The sequence below is a fragment of the Salmo salar genome, chromosome ssa04 (assembly GCF_905237065.1).
Source record: "Salmo salar chromosome ssa04, Ssal_v3.1, whole genome shotgun sequence".
Taxonomy (NCBI): domain Eukaryota; kingdom Metazoa; phylum Chordata; class Actinopteri; order Salmoniformes; family Salmonidae; genus Salmo; species Salmo salar.
In genome coordinates, this window is record NC_059445.1 from 59275938 (window position 1) to 59299479 (window position 23542).

Below are 23542 nucleotides of genomic sequence, written 5' to 3' on the forward strand. Positions count from 1 at the left end.
TGAGAACTGATGAGGTAATAATAATTCATTAACAAGCAGCTGTTTTGATAAGATATGAAAATATCTGATGAGTCGATTTGGGGAAAAAAAATGCATGAAATGAAATGTATGTATTCACTACTGTAAGTCGCTCTGGATAAGAGCGTCTGCTAAATGACTAAAATGGAAATGGAAATGGAAATATAGACTCTATTAAAATGTTTGCCGTGGTGCACCGACTTCCTAGTTAATTAAAGTTTACATGATTAGTTTAATCACGTAATAATAATTACACATAGAGATTTGATTTGATAAAATAATAGACTATCATTAAGTTCACATTTAATGATAGTCACAGACATGACAATGGTCAATTATCATGGTCAAGACATATTCAATATCATGGTCAAATTGTGAAGATGGGGAGGGTATAAAAATATGATAGCATTTTTGACACAAAAATCAACTGTACTAGTTGTTCAGGCTCTGGTCTTGTCCCATCTTGATTGCTGTCCTGTAATATGGTATGGTCCAACACAGAAAGACATGCAGCTGGCTCAAAACAGAACAGCACACCTTGCCCTTAACTGCACCTACAGAACTAACATCAACAAGATGTATGCCAGTCTTTCCTGGTTGAGGGTTGATGAGAGAGTAGCGTTTTCTTGATGTCAATGACCAAAAGCGCCCTCTTAGGCCTCATGGGCGGAATGTTATTAATATTTTTCATAATTTCATAATTAATAAAGTTTATTTATTTTTACAGACGAAAATCCAGTGTTTCTATGTCAAACAGTTTTGTTATATTTCAGTCTTTGGTGATGTATATAAAGTGTAATATTCTGATGCAAACTCAAAATGAAATACATTTTAACTCTATATCTGACATTGTACAGGTATCTTCTTTTTTTAAAGGCCATAACCATGTGAGTGAAGTGTATACATTTGTTTCAAAGTAGATTTGTTTAAGACTACCAATAATCACTCTGTGTGACCCTGATTTATCCCACTGCAGAAAATATTTTTAACTGCTTCTCTTCCAGTTTTTATGAGAAATATTACTGTGATGAGAATTCCAGATTGTCTGCATAATCAAATAACATTCAGCTCAGACACCCATACATACCCCATAAGACATGCCACCAGGGGTCTCTTCACAGTCCCCAAGTCCAAAACGAATTCACGGACCCGCACAGTATTATACAGAGCCATGATCACACAGAACTCCTATCCATAACCAATTACTCAAGCAAACAGCAAAATTACCTTTAAAAAAACGGATTAAACAACATCTCCTGGAATGGCGGGAACTTGTGAGGGGACACACACAAACACAGACACACTAACACACGCATCATTTTTTTGTTGTATTATTTATATTGTTTTTTAGTTGTATTTGTTGTGTATCGTTGTATTTTACATTTGTGTGACTGTCCTTGTCTATCAGTGGATCAGTGTTTTGTTACTTCTCATGTTAAATTTTTTATGGACCCCAGGAAAAGTTGCTGATGCTTCTGCAAAAGCTAATGGGGATCAAATAAACAAATATATGTCTCTACCTCCCATACTTTCTCTGTCACTAGGATTTTCCTCTAATCTTGTGTCCCTGCTTTCGTTTAATTCTCCCTCTGTCTCTCTGTCTCCGTCACGTCTTTATTCTATGTGTCTCCATCTCCCACACTATCTCTTTGTCTCTCTCTGTCTCTGTCGCTCTCACATTCTATTCCCAGCCAGCCTTATTGTCCTGATAGATGTGGGATTTTGACATCTCTCTTTCTTTCTCATGCCCTCTCTTTCGGTCACTCTCTCTTTCTCTCTCGTGGTCACACACACACACACACACACACACACACACACACACACACACACACACACACACACACACACACACACACACACACACACACACACACACATGCACTGCTGCCCTCCTGTCACAACTCCAGCAAGTCCAATGGTCTGGCATCTGACAGACGTTCTTTCAAAGGTTACATGTCAATCAGTTTTGACAACCATGATGAAGATTTAACCCTGCAGCAGCCAGACTCTATGGTCATGAATTAACCCCTTAACCTTAATCTAGCCTAAAAGATGGTTAGATTTCTCTCAGACTAGTCCTTATCAGCCAAAAATATACATCCAGGTGGCTTAACCCTATTTTTGTCTTGGCATTTTTGTATGTTTAGGAGATAGACTAGACCTCCTAAAAAATGATATCAATAGATACGATCTTGGAATATTTCTTTGCTTATCTCCCAAGTATGTTCCCATGGTGCTGAGTCTGAATGCAGTATGTTATTGGATACAGACATGAATAAAGAGAAAGGCTCTGTATGGTTGCAATACAATCTGCCTCTTCTTCTTCTCCTCCATTCCCCACATTTGGACCTGATGGGTCTGTAACCATGGTGCTGCAGGGATCGTATTTAGGGGTGGTGGGAGTGTCAGTTAGGCCTCTTTAGCAGAGCCAGAGGGAAGAATAGAGAGGGACTTGGTTAGCATTAGGTCATCACTCCCCCTCCCCCTTTACACACCAGCCCCCATCACCCCCCAATCTAGACTCCCTACTATTAGTCTATCTCAAGCTATGACAGAGCTCATCTCACAGCGCTACGATGCAGATTGACATCTCAATGAGAGGACAGCGCCAGTCTTTTACAAGGACCATTTCACGGCTGCAGGCTTTGTCCCCCCGCGCCCCTCTGGGCAGAACCTCCGTTTTTGGGGGGTTCATAGGGGTGGGAGGTGACCACAACAGGCTGAAGGGGAGTGCGGGGTGGGGTTGGAGGGGACACTGTCATGACCCAATGCCCCTCAATCAGAGTCTGTGTAACTGGCCGCAAAACTGGCTCGCTCCATATACCTTGCCTTTGCATATGAATTGGCCAGCCATTGTCCAGGCCAAAATGCACATTAAACCTGACTGGAAACAAGCGAAAGGAAAGGAGGCCAAAACCTTTTTCTCTCCCTCCTTAATAAACAAATGAATTAGACTGTGGGTTTCTAGAAGAAGGACCTCTTAGTGCAAATCTCTTTATTTGTACCCAATAGTAAAACGTATCCTGTAAATAAATAGGATGTTTATTGTTTTACCAGAGAGAGATAGCATAGTGCTCAGTCTGTATCTGTGCCTTTGTCTGGCTCCAGATTGAGATTAGGGTTTTCTCGTCTTGGTGTGGGTGGTAATAGACTCGTTGAAGGCTGAGTGGTCTGTGGAGGACACCTTGGTCTCAGAGACGCCATACGCTTTTGTGCTGGTCACTGAGGAAACAGAGCAGTAAAAGAGTGTCTGCTAAAGAGACAGTTTATTTCAGAGTTTATGAAGCTAATCAGAGTTGGGGTCAATTCCAATTCCATAAATTGTACATTCCATGGCTAAAAGTAAAATGACTGAGTCTATGTGTGGGGTCTCAGTCATGTGGGGTCTCAGTCATTTTTGAATCTAGGCCTAGATTCAATCAGATCAAGCATTAACCGGCGATAGCAGTCACGCGTATAGCGGATGTTTTGGCAGTGTCGGAGGTGGAACTGCGTTGGAGCCGTCAAATCGGTGAGCAGCTGCTCTTGCGATCACTATGACGAAGCCACACCCGCCCCACTCGAGTTTGAAGTTCAGAACGAGAAAGTGCTATGTAGAAAAATTATGCTCAAATTGAAAAATCATTCAACAAAATAATTTGTATTTCCATCAGCCTAATCGAGGTGGAGATTACATTCCACATTACATTCTGTCTCACATTCCAATGGCAATGTCCGCTTTAGGTATAATGCCGGGAGCCACTTGTGGATTTGAAAGCTCTAACTCAGTTCCACCTCCGACACCGTCAAAACAATCTCTGTGTGGATGTTGGCTAAAGCGGGTCTGATTGAATAGAGCCATGAGTATACATGTAAACATAAATGCCTTTGGGAGAACTGTATAGGCCGAAAATGTTGTATTCTAACATTTTTAACATAAAGGTTTGATTTTCAACATCTTATCAACTCTCTTTTTGTGCCTGATCAATGTAAAAGCACCCCAAGCTAAAACTCTCTACTGTTAATTCAGAGGCATCCCTGTCCACGGTGCAAGAGTGGAGCAAATTCTTCTGGCATAGCCCCTCACTGTGCTTTGTGCTCTAGTCCTGACAGGTGGTTTGGACTGGACGGGCCCCATGTAGGCCAGCCCCGGCCTTCTCTCTGGGGTCCTGAGGAGCAGGGTCCTGGCGGGACACTGTCTCCAGCTCCAGGCCTAGCCATGCAGCCGTCAGCAGCCCAGTGGGGTTTGTTTGTGACGGGTACGAGTCGGTCCATAGCAAAGCTCCGGCACAATGTCCAGCCTGCTGGTTCGGGGGCCGAGCCAAGGGGCCAGCTGTAGGGGCCTCTCAGTCAGGGGCCCCCAGGGCCAGCGCTGGGCACTCACCATCACAACGCATGCAGCTGCAGTAGGCAACGCAGGCACAGACCCGTCTCCCCTCGCCTACACAGGTTCCTTCAGCGATGTGGCAGGCTGTGGCCCTATGAGACACAGCTCATATACATAATCCAGCAGGCCCCCAGCTCTCTGAATAGGGGCTCCCCTCCTTTAGGGCCCAGAGCTCCTCAAAAGGATCCTGCACCTCCCGGTATTGGGGGCCATGGGCGCAGTGAGAAAATGAAGACCTCTGCTCCCCTCTAAATCCCCAGGAATTTCTCATTAAACGCAGGTCTCGGGCTCCTGAAGACCCCGGCCCCCCCTTGAGGAGACTCAACCCGGGCAGAGAGAATGGCTACTCCAGTGCACTTTGTATCGGCTGCTGTTTCCCAATGCTTGTTATTCACATCTTCCCTTTCTCCCGGCACAAGAGGCTTCTCCCAATCGCTCTTTTCAAAGCCACTCAAGATTTCCTCTTCTTTTCACTCTATTTTAATGTGTGAGTGTGTGTGTGTGTGTGTGTGTGTGTGTGTGTGTGTGTGTGTGTGTGTGTGTGTGTGTGTGTGTGTGTGTGTGTGTGTGTGTGTGTGTGTGTGTGTGTGTGTGTGTGGGGAAGGGCCCAAACCTCGGGTTGGAGAGAAAAGAGTAATTGAAGTGACTTTTTTTTATGGTTTCCTAAGATATTTGGTGTGGAAGTAGCGAGGACGGATTCATCCGGACACTCATATCCAACAATAGGTTTTTTGGTGTCTTGTTCTCAAGTTAGAGATATGCTCACTGCATGTGTATGGAGAGAGTGAAGAGCTCTGAGAAAGGCAGAGAGGATGTTTAAGGCAGTCTTTAAAACATATCTGCTAGTGATTCAGCCGAGGGCGTTATTACTTCTAACTTCAAAATCCCAAAGATGATGGTTGATCTAGTTTATTTTACAATTATGAAAAACAACAGTGTAATATCAAATCCCTTCTTGTTTTATTGTCATTCTTCATTACATTAGTAGGTTGATGTGTCCTGTCCATCCCAGTCTGTTACCATTGTTTAAAACTACAAGCTTTGAATATTGTTTTAGACAGATTTTGAATATAAATCTGAAAAACTGGGTTTAGATTATATAGTACCAATGGAATTGATGGAGTGCTCAGATCCCCCTCTGTTATCCCCATAAATAGTGCATGTCATTTTGCAAACACAGCTACTGTATAAGAGATGCCCTTACCTCCCCTTAAGGGTGTTAACGTACCTACAGGAGAAAGTTAAAAGCAATCTTGTTAACAGCAAGCGATTGAGCAGCGTAACTCTTGAAGAATTTCAACATGGGCTATCCGCATGTGGGCTACAAACACAGACAGTGTATTATTTGTTTTCCTAACTGGCTAACAACGTTGGCCTATGTTAGAGAAGAGACTGCCACAACAAACTGCAGTTCCTCACATTACAGTTCACTTATCAGCTGTGCGTAATACTGTGCCCATTGGGATATGTAGGAATGAATGGGTCAGAGGCACGTTACTTGAGTCCTGTCAACAGATTTGATGGGAGAGGGTCCATATGTTCCTTTCACTCATCATGTTCTCTATTAATTCACCACGATGCACTCAAATCAGTCCCCAAATCCCAGTTTACATGAAACTACCTTTGTAAATTAAGGTTCTCTGTGTGGAGAGATGGGTAGAATAATAGGGCAATAGAGAGAGAGAGAGAGAGAGACAGAGAGAGAGAGAGAGAGAGAGAGAGAGAGAGAGCGTGATAGAAACAGAATGGGATAGAGAGATAGACGGAGAGAAAGAGGAGAGAGCTGTCACAGGCAAGGACAGCTGACAGCTGAGATCGGGGAGGTGAAAGGTCGGGGGTGGAAGCAGCGGGGGAGTGGAGTGGAATTTAAAACAACAGGAAGAGTATTCCACATACTGAGTTCCGGGAGGGAGAGGAGGATAGCGTGGGCCTCCGGAAACTCTCCTTTGTGAGATAGTGACAGAGACGCCTAAAACTTAATCAGCGAGCGACCTCACCCCCCCACACACACACACATACATACACACATATGAACGTACAAAAACACAAATAAGCATACACACACATACATAATTATGCATACACGCCTACACACACCCAATTATCTCCCCAGTCGGTACAAAGGTTAATGCTATAGCTGCTATTCAGTGCCTAATGATGGAAAGTTTAAACTCTCAGATATTGTCCTGTTGGAAATTATGTTTCTGTCATTTGTGAATTGAGGAATTCAGTTGGGCCTTATTCAAACAATTCCTGATGTGAGATCTATAATTTCCTTTTCTAATCAATCTACATGTAAAATACACATGTATTCTATATTTTCTTCATTTGTTACAATGTTAAATTGCATTATTACACATAAGACATAATACAGGTGTTACACATATCTGGATTCAATATGGTGACCAAATGAAAGTAATATATTTAAAATATTAATGTATTTACCTTTATGAAAGTAATTGAGAAAAAATTATCTTTTACAATAACGACCTGAAATATATATTTTCAAACTAACTTCTTGAGAGATGTCTGTGTTGTTACATAAACATATTTATTTATTGGTTTTAATAGCAAAAGTGCAGAACTTTAAAGTAAAGATTATCCATATTTGCCAATGAGATCAAGTCAATGTGTAGATAGATAGGTTGAAATAATTCATGTTCATTTAATTCATGTTTCATCATCATGTTGTGTCCCTTGTATCACTGGACCAGTATAAGCGACATGCAACAGATGGAACATTGTCCTCCACCTTTACCATGATTATTGCATTGCTGGGTTTTGAGTTTGTAAGAAAGGCCACTGTACTTGTCCATGTGACATTAAAAACATGAAAGATGTGCTGCCCCTTGGTGGTAGAATCATGTCCCCACAGGTTTATTTCAAAGTAAAAAAAAATCAAAACTTCCTCTCACTGTCAACTGCATTTTTTTTCAGCAAACTTAACATGTGCAAGTATTTGTATGTACATGATAACATTCAACAACTGAGACATAAACTGAACAAGTTCCAAAGACATGTGACTAACAGAAATGGAATAATGTGTCCCTGAACAAAGAGGGGCTCAAAATCAAAAGTAACAGTCAGTATCTGGTGTGGCCACCAGCTGCATTAAGTACTGCAGTGCATCTCCTCCTCATGGACTGCACCAGATTTGCCAGTTCTTGCTGTGAGATGTTACCCCACTCTTCCACCAAGGCAGCTGTAAGTTCCCGGACATTTCTGGGGGGAATGGCCCTAGCCCTAACCCTCTGATCCAACAGGTCCCAGACGTGCTCAATGGGATTGAGATCCGGGCTCTTCGATTAGTCATGGCAGAACACTGACATTCCTGTCTTGCAGGAAATCATGCACAGAACGAGCAGTATGGCTAGTGGCATTGTCATGCTGGAGGGTCATGTCAGGATGAGCCTGCAAGAAGTGTACCACATGAGGGAGGAGGATGTCTTCTCTGTAACGCACAGCGTTGAGATTACCTGCAATGACAACAAGCTCAGTCCGATGATGCTGTGACACCCCCCCCCCAGACCATGACGGACCCTCCACCTCCAAATCGATCCCGCTCCAGAGTACAGGCCTCGGTGTAACGCTCATTCCTTCGACGATAAACGCGAATCCGACCATCACCCCTGGTGAGACAAAACCATGATTCGTCAGTGAAGAGCACTTTTTGCCAGTCCTGTCTGGTCCAGCAACGGTGGGTTTGTGCCCATAGGCAACGTTGTTGCCGGTGATGTCTGGTGAGGACCTGCCTTACAACAGGCCTACAAGTCCTCAGTCCAGCCTCTCTCAGCCTATTGCGGGCAGTCTGAACACTGATGGAGGGATTGTGCGTTCCTGGTGTAACTCGGGCAGTTGTTGTTGCCATCCTGTACCTGTACCGCAGGTGTGATGTTCGGATGTATCGATCCTGTGCAGGTGTTGTTACACGTGGTCTGCCACTGCGAGGACGATCAACTGTCCGTCCTGTCTCCCTGTCTTAGGCGTCTCACAGTACGGACATCGCAATTTATTGCCCTGGCCACATCTGCAGTCCTCATGACTCCTTGCAGCATGCTTAAGGCACGTTCACGCAGATGAGCAGGGACCCTGGGCATCTTTCTTTTGGTGTTTTTCAGAGTCAGTAGAAAGGCCTCTTTAGTGTCCTGAGTTTTCATAACTGTGACCTTAATTGCCTACCATCTGTAAGCTGTTAGTGTCTTAACGACTGTTCCACAGGTGCATGTTCATTAATTGTTTATGGTTCATTGAACAAGCATGGGAAACAGTGTTTAAACCTTTTACAATGAAGATCTGTGAAGTTATTTGGATTTTTACGAATTATCTTTGAAAGACAGGGTCCTGAAAAAGGGATGTTTATTTTTTTGCTGAATTTAGTAGGCCTATGTATTGTATTGTTTTTTATTTAAATGTTTTCAGTGAAGGCCCAAGATTCAACATACTTCTGCTGTAGGTCAATGTTAATGGTTAATCAGGAAATTATATTTTAAATGTCTAAACATTTACCATTACTGTACCTCTAATTATCTTTACATTAATTATGCTAATGTAATAATATCATATTGAATGCTTTTGTTTTTACTGAACAAAGCCATATCTATTCATCCCTTGTAGAACCCTTGTAGACCAACTGAAACAATAAAAGTCGCTTTGGGTGGCAGAGGTCAAGCTTATATGTGACCACTAGGTGGAGTAAGGAGTGAGTTGTGCAGTGGCGCCTGTTGGCAGCAGGCCCGGTAGAGTCGTCAGTACAGCCAGAGAAGAAGAGGCAAAGCGAGATGTTTCACTGCCCAAAATCTCCACCGAGAAGAATCCCACGAAGTGAGGAATTTTTGTATGGCGGCCAATGAGAGAGTCTTTCTATGCCTGCTTCGTTAGGTTAACGAGAATGTCGATTTTTGTCAACAAAAAATGTAATTGCTAATTTGCTAAGAGGATTATTGGATCAAATAGGAGTTTCGTAATGGTTAGGTTGTTACAAATGCCCGATATAAGTGGATGCACGTGGCATTTCGGCAACTTTGAAAAAATAACTTTACATCAGAGGTGTGCTTTTTTTCATAGAGATAGATAGAGGACTCATCATGCATATGATCGATTTTAGCATGGATATTGCCAATAAGCATGGTTACATGCACACAAAAATATGATTATGGTGGATAGTCAGATGACTATAATAGTTGAAAATGTTTACATGCTTTGCAAGAAGAACGATTTCCCTAATAATCCTGTTTACATGGACACCAGAGGATGCTGGTGGAAAGAGCTATAGGAGGACGGGTTCATTGTAATGGCTGGAATGGAATCGATAGAACGGTATCAAACACATCAAACATATGGAAATCAAGTTTGACTCCATTCCATTAATACATTCCAGCCATTACAATGAGCCTGTCCACATATAGCTCCGCCAACCAACCTCTACTGATGGACACCTCTGAAATCAGGCTACCTGATGGGACTTTTGTTAATGCAGAAAATTGGCAATCAAAAATAAGCATTCTACCACAGTGACCATGTTATTTTTGTGAAACCTATTTGATTCTAAGTTTTAATATATTTTATTATTTAAAAAAAAACATTTAACTAGTCAAGTCAGTTAAGAACAAATTCTTATTTCAATGACAGCCTACCCCGGATGATGCTGGGCCAATTGTGCGCCGCCCTATGGGACTCCCAATCACGGCCGGATATAATACAGCCAGGATTCGAACCAGGGACTGTAGTGACGCCTCTTGCACTGAGATGCAGTGCCTTAGACCGCTGCGCAACTTGGGAGTTTGGACATATAAAGTTTGTATGTGAAAACTATTTGTAAGACGCATACTTACTCACGCATAAGAGCGAGGCTTGCGCTACTGGTGCTGGCACATGTGCAGATCAAATACACCGCTGGGATGAGATTAAACTGTTAATATTTCCTAATCATTCAAAAGATTGCTCAGAAAACCAGATGTTTTAATCGGTGTATGCTTACTTCAATTTTGACCTTACACCGATTAAGATAAGCAGAGTAAGGTGTTTACATTACTATTTCCATACTCGGCCTACTGCCATAATTAGTTTAATATTGAATAATTAGTGTGCATGTAAATATACTCATTGAGGGCTTCCACCATTTTAAAGTAGTCAACTGGCTGGGGATTCCTATGAGTTGTGCCATTGAATAAGAAGAAAAAAATTTACTACTTTAAAATGGCGTATGTGCCCATTCAATCACATACACTATAATGGCACAGATAGAAAGATGAGTCCTCTATCTATCTCTATGGCCTTTTCACGTATCTGCCCTCTCATTGGCTAGAATGTTCCCACCTGATCTCGCCTCCTCCCACCTGCTTTCCATCTTTGAGAACATGTATTTCCATTGTCAGAGTGGTCACTTGACTATCTTGTCAACATAATAGACCATCTTTACTACAGCTACAAAGTCATAGTTATGGCAAAATCCCGCCCATTTCTATAATTTATCTTCTTAAAATCTGATTTTAAACCTAACCCTTACCTTAACCCAAGCATTAACCACACTGCTAATGTTATGCATAATCCTAGCCTTAAATGAAGACCAAAAAGCACATTTTTGTTTTCATGAATTTTTCATGATATAGACAATTTTGATTTTGTGGCTGTGTTAACTACTTGACAACCGAATGAACGTCTGGGACATTTGGCCGCCACACTTGAATTCAATTATTTTTTTGTGACCTGAATTATATGCCATACAAACGCCATACAAGTACAGTATGCCAGTTCTTCTAGAGTCTGTTTCTTTTTCGGGGTGCACAGAGAGAGGTTGTATTTGTCAATGTAGTTGAAATCGTATTATAATAGTGTTATTTACTGTAAACACGTTCTAGAGAGAAAATATAGTGCTTTCTATGTAACCAACATATTGTTAAAGTGCAAACACGTTATTTAAATTATCTTATCTAAAGATTAATTATATTGCACTGGATGTTTAAATATTTAAGACTTGGAGTTGTAGGGCTTTCTTAGGCCCTCTTGATTCTAACATCTTTAATAAGTGGGTGTAGCCATGTCCAGCTGCATATCCTCTGAGCCAATTGGCTCCTGTCTCATACATAATGCTGCAGGTGGGTGGGGGGAGGAATGGCGTGCCACTAAGGGGCAGCCTAGTTCCTGTTCCCAGGGCTGCGGGAAACAGCCGCCCTCCCTCCACCCTTCTTCCCTCCTTCTCTCTCTCTCTCTGGCTTCCAACAACAGAGCCTGGCGTGAGCCTGTGAGTATACCAACCAGGGCTTTAACTCACTGCTGCATCCACCACACAAACAGACAACGATGATAATGCAATGCATGTATCGTGATCATTTTGATTTGATTTCAACACACAGAAACATGTTACTGTAGTTTTGGTGGTTCTGCCCTCTTCCTTCCCCACCTGAATAAGTGTCTGCTTGAGGAACACTGTATGGTATTATGCTCCAATGGCTTAGCTGAAGCACTCATTCTTATTCAGGAGAAAGAGGGGTTGTTTTGTTCGAAGACACTAGTAGCAATGTGATAGATGAGATGACAGAAATAGAAACTGTCACTCCTCTGAGACATCTCATTTATTACTAATAAGGACAGTTTCAGTTTTTTTGCCAGATGAGTCATAACTCATAAGCAGGTTGGTTTGATTTGAAGGTGATGGTGGGTAGGGAGGGGTGTGGCATCTTCATTGAGGTGACAGTGTTACAGTGGATTTGAAGGGTTGACTGTCACGATCGTCAGAGCACAAAACCCAAATTAACCAGTAAATACTGTAAAAAGTTATAATTTGCTGTTACATAATTACAGTCACACAATCATGAAGTTGTATTATGTATAATCAATGCATCATGACTTAGTTGTTTACTTAAGTTTCCAGGGTTTTTTGTATTCACCACCAATAACTGTAGGGTTAGAGGTCATGTAGGGTTAGATCTGATTGACCCACTGACCTCAAATTATCAATGGGCCAATTACAGTTTTCTATACTTTTAGTAGTGTATTGAACAGACAATTAAACTTCACATAAACTTTCAATCATAAGGAGATATGATTCACTAAAAGCCCCTATGATCAGTTTAACACACCCTATAACACTGTTGTAAAAATACATTATATATATAATTCAAGGTCATGACAACGTTAATTAGCTAAGCCAGTTGGGTCATTTTAAACCTAGCCAATTAGCTGATCATGACATATGCCATCATAAATCATAAGCTGACTACTGTTCATAACAAATGGCAGTGTTATAACAGTGTTATAGGCCTAACAGTGTAATGTAGCCCTTTTGACAGAGACTTCATTCAAGTAAAGTGTTACCAAATAAAGTATGAGTATGAAGACTGACAAATGGTCCCGTGTGGCTCAGTTGGTAGAGCATGGTGTTTGCAACGCCAGGGTTGTGGGTTCGATTCCCATGGGGGACCAGTACCGAGAAAAAAATGTATGAAATGTATGCATTCACTACTGTAAGTCGCTCTGGATAAGAGCGTCTGCTAAATGACAGAAATGAAATGAAATGAAAATGACTGAAATACATTATAGTCATGTCATGGACAAAGCCATTAACATAAGTGACAACATTGAGCTGTCAGTAAGTAGACTAATGGACAGTGACAGACTTTATAATTGCTTGTCAATCACTCTGACACAAGAAGACATGATGGAGACTTGTGTACAGGTAAGATACTCCTAAGGGTCCACATTGTAGGGTGAATAGTGAAAACACAGCTTGGGTAGAGATGGAGGAGCACAGGTCTATAAACCAGGCATTACAGGTAAGCATGTTGTGTAAAAGGAGATAAGAATAGACTGGTACATATAGTTTTGAGTATTGTGCAACTGAAGTGCTGATGTCTCTAACCACCATTGTTTTTCTGTTCTGACTGACTGCCGACATTACGAACTGCACAGACACAGCAGAGCATAGAGGAACACACTTCACATACAGTAGCAAGATGATGATTCAACAGTTTACTTCAACTCGATTTCTTGACGGATATGTAAATAGAGAGGCTTTAAATCATGTTATGGTATTTTTCTCGTTACAAATCTGTCTAAAAACGAAAGAAAGATGGGTTTATTAGGGCTTGGAGACGAATGAATGTGTTTGATCTGTCGGGGCGCTGTTTTGACTGTGTGTTTGCGGTGCACTGCAGGCCCTCTCCCACCAGGCTCATGCGAGCGAGGCTGAGCAGGCAGCGCAGTTCTTCCGTAGGCTTCAGTTTTTCCACTCGACGAAAAATATCGCATATTCATCTTATAGAGAGTGTGAAGCCATATCTCGTCTTTTCGAAATACAGAACTGTTATTTGATTAACAGCTTTCCATATTTGATAGTTGTGTATTTATCTAGGACGACCGCCCAATAGATGTGTCCTTTCAGAGGCTTATTATTGGACAGCACACTGCGTATCCACGGTCTCTACCATTGTATCATTTCCTTTGCAACAAGCAAATAAGCCAATACGTGATTAAAACCATATTTTGATGTTCAGGGCAAGATGGATTCATTATGGAAATTAGCATTTTGGCACACTGTCCCCCTACACACACCAGTTACAGTTGCCCGTCGTGAGTCTTCTGTAACCTGTCATATTATAGCATATACACTAAATAGCTTAGACTAAATATTATTGTGGAATGTAGTTTCTTCGAAGGTGTGTAATTAATGCAGCTTTGCATTGAGGCTTTGGAATGTTTTGGATTGATTGGAAACGTGTGCGTAATTGCGGTTACATTTTGTGCGCTTTGATGTGAACTTTATATCGAGCATATTTTAACACTTTGTGGCCTGTTTTTTGTGAACAGACTCCATTTTGAAGGACCCGGTGAGCAGAGGAAATAAGGCTTTGCAACTCGTCTAAAGGAAAGGAAGCCATCCGTTTTCCGGGTATAGCCATATTAGAATGCATCTACATGAAGACATAATCCTTTAATTTAAAAAGCGCATGAGGTTTCCATTTGGGGTATGATATTATGCCATTGTTGGCACAAGTTGAGCAAAAGGCACGCATGTCATTAGTGATAAATGTGAATGAGAGTAATTAGAAATGAATGTGATAATTAATCGAGGATTGGACCAGCAGAGAGGAATATGTGCGTCTTTATTCCATTCCACATATCTTTAGGATTTTTGGTGGCACTCAAAGCCTCAGAAATACTTCATGCTGGGGGTTGGGAGGTAGTGACGATTGGTCCGCTCTCTCAGACAGACACGGGCAGTCAGGGGCTGCAAGGGGCAGGTCGACAGCTAGGAAATAGTAATCATTTATTAGAATATGCATTGAATATGAGGTAACAAGGAATTAGAAACTTATAGCACACTATGATATGTCGCTGTAAAGGGGTGGTTCTCTCAGTAAGTGAAATGCATGCATATATTTATCTTTTGAAGGGGCCGCCGGTGGAGTAACAGCTATCGCAAGTAGAGACAGTGTATGTCCACAGGATCCTGGCCTAGTATTGCTGCTACTGGGATTCTCCTTATCCGCTTTCACAAAATTGGGAAACAGCACATTTAATTATAGAAATGAAAGGGTTGACAGTTGTTTTTGCGGTGACGGACATTTCAATGGTAAGATTATTGCGGCATATCATTGACATCCGCTTTTTTTGTTTACACATTCCGTGATTGTGTATCTACAGTAGACATCTGTCGATGTTAAGTCTGTACGAATGTGTGGCTGTGTGAACTTGTGTGTCCATACTGTATTGTAGCGTGCCAGCTATGCACTATCTCTGGTGCCTCGTGAGCCATGGCACACAGAGTTGATGCACAGGCGGCAGGCGCTGTCAAGAGCTGTCCATTTTATTCATGGACATTCGCGATTTCTACATCAGCCCTTTGAAATCAATTTAACCCTTCGTTGTCGCTGGGAAGGACAGCGTGTCATTACAGTTATGCTGGTCTAATTTTAACATGACCGTTGGCTTTCCAAACGTGCAGTAGGTTACCACGTTTCCACGTTCTTGGCAGGGTCGAGGGGTGGAATGATGATGATATTGTGGCTGCCTGATACCTATTTTCATTCTTCATTTTTTTTTGAGGTGGGGCAAGATAACTATGTCACACTTTAATAGATAATGAAGCTCAGTAATAATAACTTTTTATCATTTTTTTTTTGCCATGCTCTTTGATAGCTTACAATAAATAGACTATAATTATAGACAACTAAATATATGTGATCAATAATTGAAAATCCATCCAATTAAAGTTGCTATCACTTCTTTAAACCTATTTCTGTTTTACTTTTATGTTTAGGATGGAGACATGGCAGCATGAGTCAGCCCTATGAACTGCCCATCAAAGATGCTCAGGCCTGCTGCTCTGACCCAACATTGACCTCTGCCCCCAATGACCCTGTCTCCCCCTGCTCAAAGCACCATAACCGCAATTCAAGACTAGACCCTCCACGTGCCATGCAGCTGTCCACCGCCCCTGCCCCGAAATCTACATCCACCTATGGGTTCATCAAGGACCTATCTTCCTCCTACAGCCCTCTGAGAAGGCTACAGCACCTGACCACTATGGTCAGCCACCCGGACCTGGGCCTACCTGGAGTCGGGGAGAGGGCCTCCCAGGGCTCCAGGGAAGACTCGCATACCCGGAATGCTGTTGGGAAAACTGACATCGGAAATTCCTTGGCCCTCACAGCTACCCAGCCAGGCAGCAGAGACACAGACAATAGTAAGACTAATCTTAGTGTGGAGAAGAAGAGTGACTGTTGCTTCTCTGACCCACCCAGTCCAGCCTTCTCACTGGATAGCAACAGCCCCTTTGCAAATGGCTACCTGCACTTTGAGTCCACTTTGTTTGATGATGAGAATGATGATGATGATAATGCAGAGGATGATGAGGATATAGCGTTGCCTCTGACAGACAGAGAGAGAAAAGTTGGAAAGTCACCTGAACCTCTTCGTGGACTTTTAAACTTGAAGGTTAAAAATATACCAGAGCCAGGGCTGTCTGTGGGTAAAGGCTTGCAGTCCCCTGGTGTCCCCCCATTTACAGCACATGATGGGTCAGACGAGGACTGGGGGAGTGACTGTGAGCCTCTCTCTCTTGGGAATAGCCCCTCTGGGCCTGCAATGGCAAGTCCTACTACTGAGCTTTTACATAACATGGCTATTCACAGCAGCATCATACAGTACCAAACAGCCCTCGTATTTAAATCCTGTAACATGTCACAGTTCTGGCCTGGGTACTTCCTTGTCAGTCCAGATCCCCTGTTTTACTGTGCAACATAAATTGTCAAGCTTATGGGCTTTGATTATATGTGAAATGTAACTGAAGATAGTGAGAGGCCTAAATTCTGGTTAATTAGCCAGAAAGGTCAAGCAAGGTCACTTCCTCTATAATAGATAAGCTCCTCATACTGTAGCTGGAGAGGATCCATGTCATTCAGTTCCTGTTTGGCTCAGTATACGCCAGCATCTCATGGTAAATTATAGTCAATAGTTCTACCTTTTGCAATCAATAAAAGATGTGCACAGAGAAACGTCATTAGTCAGTCCATATCCAGAGCTTTGTTTCGTCTCTGGGATGTTTGCATGATCAGTTGATAGAAGGTTAGGGCGATTCCTCGCAGAACTAGAACAAAAAATGACCATGATTTTTGGGATTTCACCTAATTTTATCCATAGACGTGTTCTTTAGAGGAAGTATTCTTGACATATATTTGACATTTGTATCTAAAAGCATAGGCCCAGGCCTCCTTTTCAGACTCCTTAATGTTTAATCTGTAGGTGCTACAAAGCAAAAAATTGTGTCATATGAAGCTTTACGGCTTGCTCTGTAATATGAGTAGTATTTTGATTTCAAGAAAAAATGAATTTCATTAATTTATGAATATTGAAACATATAAACATCAATATTGAAAATAAACCATATTTGATTTGGCACATTTTTTTATATATTGTTGAACATAATATATTCTATGGGCATATCAAAGTTCTAGAGTGGAATCTCTGCTAGTTTTAAAGTTATGGCCCATTTTTTTGAGAGAAATTGGCATAGTAGGCAATGTAACCACAGCCCTCCTTGTATCGTTGCATATCCTGCAATTCATGAGCAGAGGGCGAATATTTTAAATCCATTTTCACATTCACTGTGTTGGTAATGCTTACAAATTGGATCATAACTCTAAAAGTAGAAGAGATCACACTCTTGAACTTTCAATGCCTGTAGAGTTTATTATGTTCAACAATATATTTTTATATTTATTTGCCAAATCAAAAGTTTCATATTTTCAAAATTTATAAATGAATGTAAGAAAATTGTTATTGAAATCAAAATACTACTCATATTACAGAGCAAGCGGTAAAGCTTCATATGACACCATAAACCTGGGTAAGGCCACAATGTCACAAATATTCCAACTTCTATTAATTATGTCTCAATTATGCTTTAAGATACAAATATAAAATATACTGTATGTCAACAAACCTTTTGAAACATGACTTGAAGTAATTTAAATATTGGCTTATTTGGTGTCTGTCAACAGATGGGCAGCCCAAAGAAGAAGTCCTTACCACCTGTAAAGTTTTTAGAAGGTGAAGTTATATGGGCAAAGTTCAACCGAAGACCCTGGTGGCCTTGTGAGGTGACCGTTGACCCACTACAGGGAACCTATCACAAAATGAAAGGTAGGCCCTGGTCCTGGATATTATTTTAACAAGCCGTTGTTTGGTTTGAGTTGATCTTGTTGAACAGATTTTCATTACCATGGAAGTCGTGTTTCGCAATCCACTTGTCATGTCTTGCTCTTGCAAAATATATGTTATATCTGTGATAAAGGTTAATAGAAAATCTAATAGAAAATCTACAAACACTAATACCTAGTGGCCTTGGTCCTTTGCTCCTGTGTGATGATGTTGCAGAGCCCAGTGACAGGCCTTGTCGGCTGTACCACATCAGGACCTTTGGGCAGCCTGTGGAACTGGCCTGGGTCACAGGGAAAGCTATACACACATTTCATGGAGGCTTTGAGTTCGAACAGCTCCCCTTGCTGCGCAGGAGAGGAAGGCAAAGGGACGAAGACTACAAATACATTGTAAATATGTGGCACAGCTTTGGTATATGTTGGACAATAATGAATCATGTTTTACCTGAATGTACCTAAAAATACAAACATTTGTGATTACAGAAAAGCTTTATTTGCCTTCATAGATACCCAAGAGGTTTAATGCATCTTGGAAAACCAGTGTGGCTGAAGCAGAATCTGTCCTCCCAGAGCGACCCAAAATGGATGTCTCTATACCTGACTCCATAGATACAACCCTCTATAATGGGTCCACATCAGAAAAAGAGGACAAGGCCCTTCCAACTCCCCCTTCCAATCCATCCAACTGTATACCCCTTGCACCAAGCAACTTAACAAACGGATCTCTGTCACCACACAGTAAACATTCCCCAACAAAAGTAAGCACTTCCAAGAGGCCTCAAAGCAAGAAGAAGCCAAGTAAAGCATTTAAAGCAAAAAATGAGTGCTTGAACACCAAAACAACATTTGACAGCACTGACAAGCCAGAGGGGGACATAAAAGAATGTCCGTATTCGGACCTTGACTCTATCCCCAATATTTTGTGTCCTAAAGCACTTGAGCGTCAATCCAAGCCTGCTCAGACTCAGCCCTCAGTTCCAGTAGTAAAAGAGGTGAAGAAGCAGCCTGAAGGACACAGTCGCCTGTGGTTCAGCAAACCAGGAAAAGACAGGCGACTCAACACTACCGCCTCCTTATCTAACCACAGTGCCTTCAGCAAGGGTCCCTGCAAGAAAAAGACTCAAACTGCAGCTGCTGTCAACAGAAAGATTCAAGCGTCCAGTGCGGCCATCAAGGACTGCTCTATTGATCAGTTGAAGACTCCAGTGTCCAGCGTAATAGTCAAAGAACACCCTGCTGATCAGTTGAAGACTCCAGTGTCCAATGCAACATTCAAAGATATTACTGGTGATCAGTCGAAGACTCCAGGGTATAGTGTAACAGTCAAAGAACGTCCTTTTGATCAGTTGAAACCTCCAGTCTCAAGTGTGCCCAGACCTCCTGATGAGTCGAAGGCCCTGGGCAAGCAGCCTGCACATCTGCCTGCTAGCAACCGCCTGATGACCAGAGCTCTGAAAGCTATGGAGTTAGCAGTGCGGAAACAGAATCTGTTCTCTAGCCCAAAGCCTGGCTGTTTCCTTCCTATCAACAAGACAGAGGAGGTGGTGTCATATTCCACAAACACTCCTTCTGATAAACCAGAGACCAAAACAGACTGTTATACAGAGGACAAACCTTTAAAGGTTGGCAACGATCATCAGATCACTGGTTTACCAAATTGGTCCTCCTCAAAGTTCACCAGGTCGAAGGACTTTGAAGCAGAGGTTAAGACTGAAGATGAGGGCTTCTTGATATCCCAGATGCCTGTGGACTTCATACCTCTGACATCTGGGAAGGCAAAGAAAAATAACTGTGTGTCTGACATGTCCTCCTGTTCCTCGCCATGCTTTTCTCCCATGGACGCCTTCAAAGACATTAAAGAGTTATCCTTCAAGTCCCTGGAATCAAGTGAGGGTGATGGGAAACCTGTGTCTTTTAAACCAGACACTAACTACAAGTTCAGTACTTTCCTCATGCTGCTGAAGGACATGCACGATACCAGGGAGAAAGATGGAACTCCCTTGGAGCTGGAAATCGGACCACCTAGTGCTCATGTAAAAGAGGAGCCTTCCGTGATTCCACCCTTACTGGGAGAGGAGTCACTCGGTCAAGGCCCGAGTCTCGGTAAAAGTCAACAAGGCAAGAGCAAAACCAAGGCCAAGCCCAAACCCAAGTCTTCTCTGAAGGTAGAAATCCCACAACTCCAAGGCAGCACAAACCAGGTTGTGAAAAGGTTAGCCAAAAACAGAGGCTCGCCCGGGACTAAAAAGAAACCGAATGGAAAAGTGCCTTTTGGTAAGAGGTCTCCTGGACCTGGCTACCTTGGGATGGAAGCCTTGCACCACCTTCCGAGCAATTCTTGGGAGAAGTTTGACCAGGATTTAGAGACATTAGGGAGGGTGGGGGAGGGCTGCAGTAGGCTAACGAATGAGAGACTACAGAACATGGTGCCTTTGGAGCAGGGTGGTGCAAAACCATCAGTGTCCTTTCAGCCAAAGACAGCGTTGGACCAGCAGACTATCCCTGCCACAATTTCTGCAAACACTACACAAAGTACTGGGGAAGGCCAGGAGGCTCCCACAGGTAAAGAGTTTTTGTTATTTCCTTGGTTTTACAGAAGGGTATCCTAAAGGAGATAATTACTGATCAATGCATTAACTTTGCTTCTGAAGTCATACCATAATGAAAATATCAACAGCTATGAAGTAAAAGTGTCCGATGCAGGGCCATGAACTTCTGTAGATCATGACATGTAATGATTTAACATGTGTGGCGTACAGTAGTCATACTTTTTGCACACTTATCCTCCACAGCACATAAACGAATTCGAAAACCAAGCAAAAGACTCATAGAATGGACAGAAGAGTACGGTCAGATAATCTGCACAAGGAAGAAACAGAAAAAGCCCCTTCAGTCTTTGGGAAAGGTAGCTCACTCAAACATATTACATCTCTTGGATTTTCAGGGTTTTGTATTATGATCCCAGGTCTATACCCTCTTCATGTTTTTCCAGGTGGCACATTCCAACAGCAACAAACCAGATCCCCTACCATCAGGGAAAACCACACATGACCATGCCCCTCTGAACCCACTTCCTGAAATACAAACGCTTCCCCCAGACGAACCATCCAAGACCCCCACTGGACAAGCCCCTCCCCCAATAGAGAATACTCCCCCTCAGGATGCACCTATCCTGTCCATAGATACTCTAACTCCACCTCCTGAAGCAGACCCTTCGTTGCTGAGTGATGGTCTGACAAAGAATGTTGGTGAGAAACTATTTATATATAAAATGTATACTTTGGTTGGATTGCAAAAAATTACAAGATCTTTTCACAATGCAATGTGCCGTGAAACCAAGTAATTGCTGTTTTTATTACATTACTCCTCTGTAGTAGTAGTCATTATCCCAGATGTGTGTAAAGGTCCATAGTAACACTGTTGTCTTGTGGCAGGTGACGTTCCTTACTTGGAAACCATCCGTAAGAGACAGAGGAAACCAACTCCGAAGATTATGGAGGCTGCCACAATTCCAAAGAAGAGGGTATGGAGGTGTTAGGGAATGGTTGAGCTTTGTTCAATAAGGATTTTTTTTGTATCTGATGGTTCCATTTATCTTCACAGTAATGAAGGCCTTAAAACAGGGGTTGACTGGTTAATTATCTATTTCAGGTCAAGTCCCTGAAGACCATCTTATCAAGTCATCCTCTTCATTCAGGTCAGTCTACACAGGAAGGATCTCCCTCAAACTGCCCATATTACACCCTTTTTAAGAGTCTCACTTTTGAGTAAGATGAGTATGGAAATAGCATCAATATATTTGAGACTATACACTGTTTATCACAATTCTTTGTCATACTGCTGTCGTTTACTTAATGATTGTCAATTCAAAGGGCTGATTGGTCTTGGGGTCAAAGTTGACTTGACTGTTTTTGTTCCCAGGCTCTGGACAACTCTTTTCTAAATCAAAGATCAAGCAACCTACCACAGCTACCCCTGCACCCTCCACATTTACACCCTGCCCCCCGACCCAGAGCAGCCTGGAGAAAGGGTCAGACTGTGACGTCACCAAGCCCCCCAGTGAGGAAACTGATCTTCATGACGATGGGAGGGATACCCTAGACCCAGAGGTCAGACAATAGGTCAAATCTCAAGCTCTATTTTATGGTCCATGTTTGACCCGATAATAACATAGAAAGTACATGGTAAAATAGACATTACTCAATAATTATCTAATTATGAAAAAAAATAAAACAATGTTTCTACATGGAATCATGTTACAGTGTTTGAACTCTCCTGCTGATTTTCCTCTTCTTTGCTCCTCAGGGTTTTACATCTAGTTTGGATGACAGCTTTTCATCCATGAGGGAGGAGTCTTCACTGCGCGATGGCCCACTCTCCCCCAATAAGAAGATCATAGGGGACAGAGGGGGCGCTGCCTCATTGAAAGAGAATGTGTGTCAGGTGAGTAGGCCTCGCATCACAAATGTACGAGTGGTTACCTTGTTGTTTTAATGTGCAATATGTGATTATGGACTGACTGCATTTGCTCTTTACTCATTGTTTCAGATAGTTGTGTAAATGTTGTTGTAATGTTGTCTAAATGTTTATGGACTGTATGGTAGGTGTGTGAGAAGACAGGGGAGCTGCTGCTGTGTGAGGGACAGTGTTGTGGGGCCTTCCACCTCCAGTGTATCGGCCTCACAGACCCTCCTATAGGGAAGTTCGTCTGCCAGGAGTGCAAGTCTGGTGGGTCAAGCACATATTCTGTAAAAACACAACCACTCTATACTCATTAACCATGTTTCCATCCAACCTTTTTATGTGAGTAAAGTACATTTCGGATAGAAAATGTCATTACAGGTCTGATGGAAACAGAACATTTTTCAGTTAAATGTTCAAATCTTGACAAAACAAAATACGCCAGAAAAGGTGGGAAGGTTTTGTGTCTGTAAAATGATTTATGTGAGAAATGTTAGTGGAAACGTTTTTAATGCACAAGTATTGATATAATATCCATCTTATCAAAGTAAACTTGGAGTCATGCAATGGCATGTTGTGTGGTCTTAAACTTCACAAGGAGATGAGGTGCAAGGTGATGATCTTGATGCTCCATTCCAATAAATATTGACGGTCTTATTCTGGTGACATGATCATCGATACTTGGCTGCCATTTGACAAAAAAAAAATCTTGCTCTTTTGTCCATAATAATCTCATCATGTAGGCTATACGTGCGTTGAGTTGAAAATGCGATGGAAATCCATTTGAACTTGTATTTGTTATTCGGTACATGGGAATTTAACCGCAGAAGGTATTTTTATGTGCACTACGTCATCACGCACAGCCTTTTATCTGCAACAAGTCAATTTGATGGAAACACATCTCTACTGGGAAAATGCGCATATTGTTTTTATGCGGATTTTAGAATATTCGTATGAAAATCTGTCGCCAATTCAATGGAAGCCTAGCTAGTGTCATGTTTTTAAGCCCCATTCCTTCTCAGACAAAATTATGGAAAGA

General features: G+C 42.1%; 1 protein-coding gene across 4 annotated transcripts in view; it reads left to right on the forward strand.

Annotated features, from left to right (window-relative positions):
- Positions 1–11539: 11539 nt before the first annotated feature.
- The window catches only part of LOC106603477 (histone-lysine N-methyltransferase, H3 lysine-36 specific), a 51091-nt gene continuing 39088 nt past the window's right edge, over positions 11540–23542 (forward strand). Inside the window, exons 1-12 of one of the 4 annotated variants that reach the window (XM_014197224.2) lie at positions 11540–11624; positions 15642–16471; positions 17884–18025; positions 18260–18432; positions 18549–20604; positions 20835–20947; positions 21035–21290; positions 21477–21565; positions 21694–21739; positions 21964–22151; positions 22348–22485; positions 22647–22770. In XM_014197224.2, the coding sequence (XP_014052699.2) occupies positions 15659–16471; positions 17884–18025; positions 18260–18432; positions 18549–20604; positions 20835–20947; positions 21035–21290; positions 21477–21565; positions 21694–21739; positions 21964–22151; positions 22348–22485; positions 22647–22770 (4138 nt within the window). In that variant the 5' untranslated portion in view covers positions 11540–11624; positions 15642–15658. Of the gene's footprint in view, positions 11625–14165; positions 14271–14552; positions 14955–15641; positions 16472–17883; positions 18026–18259; positions 18433–18548; positions 20605–20834; positions 20948–21034; positions 21291–21476; positions 21566–21693; positions 21740–21963; positions 22152–22347; positions 22486–22646; positions 22771–23542 lie in introns of those variants that run through there. The other 3 variants (XM_014197223.2, XM_014197225.2, XM_014197219.2) reach the window with 3 other exon arrangements.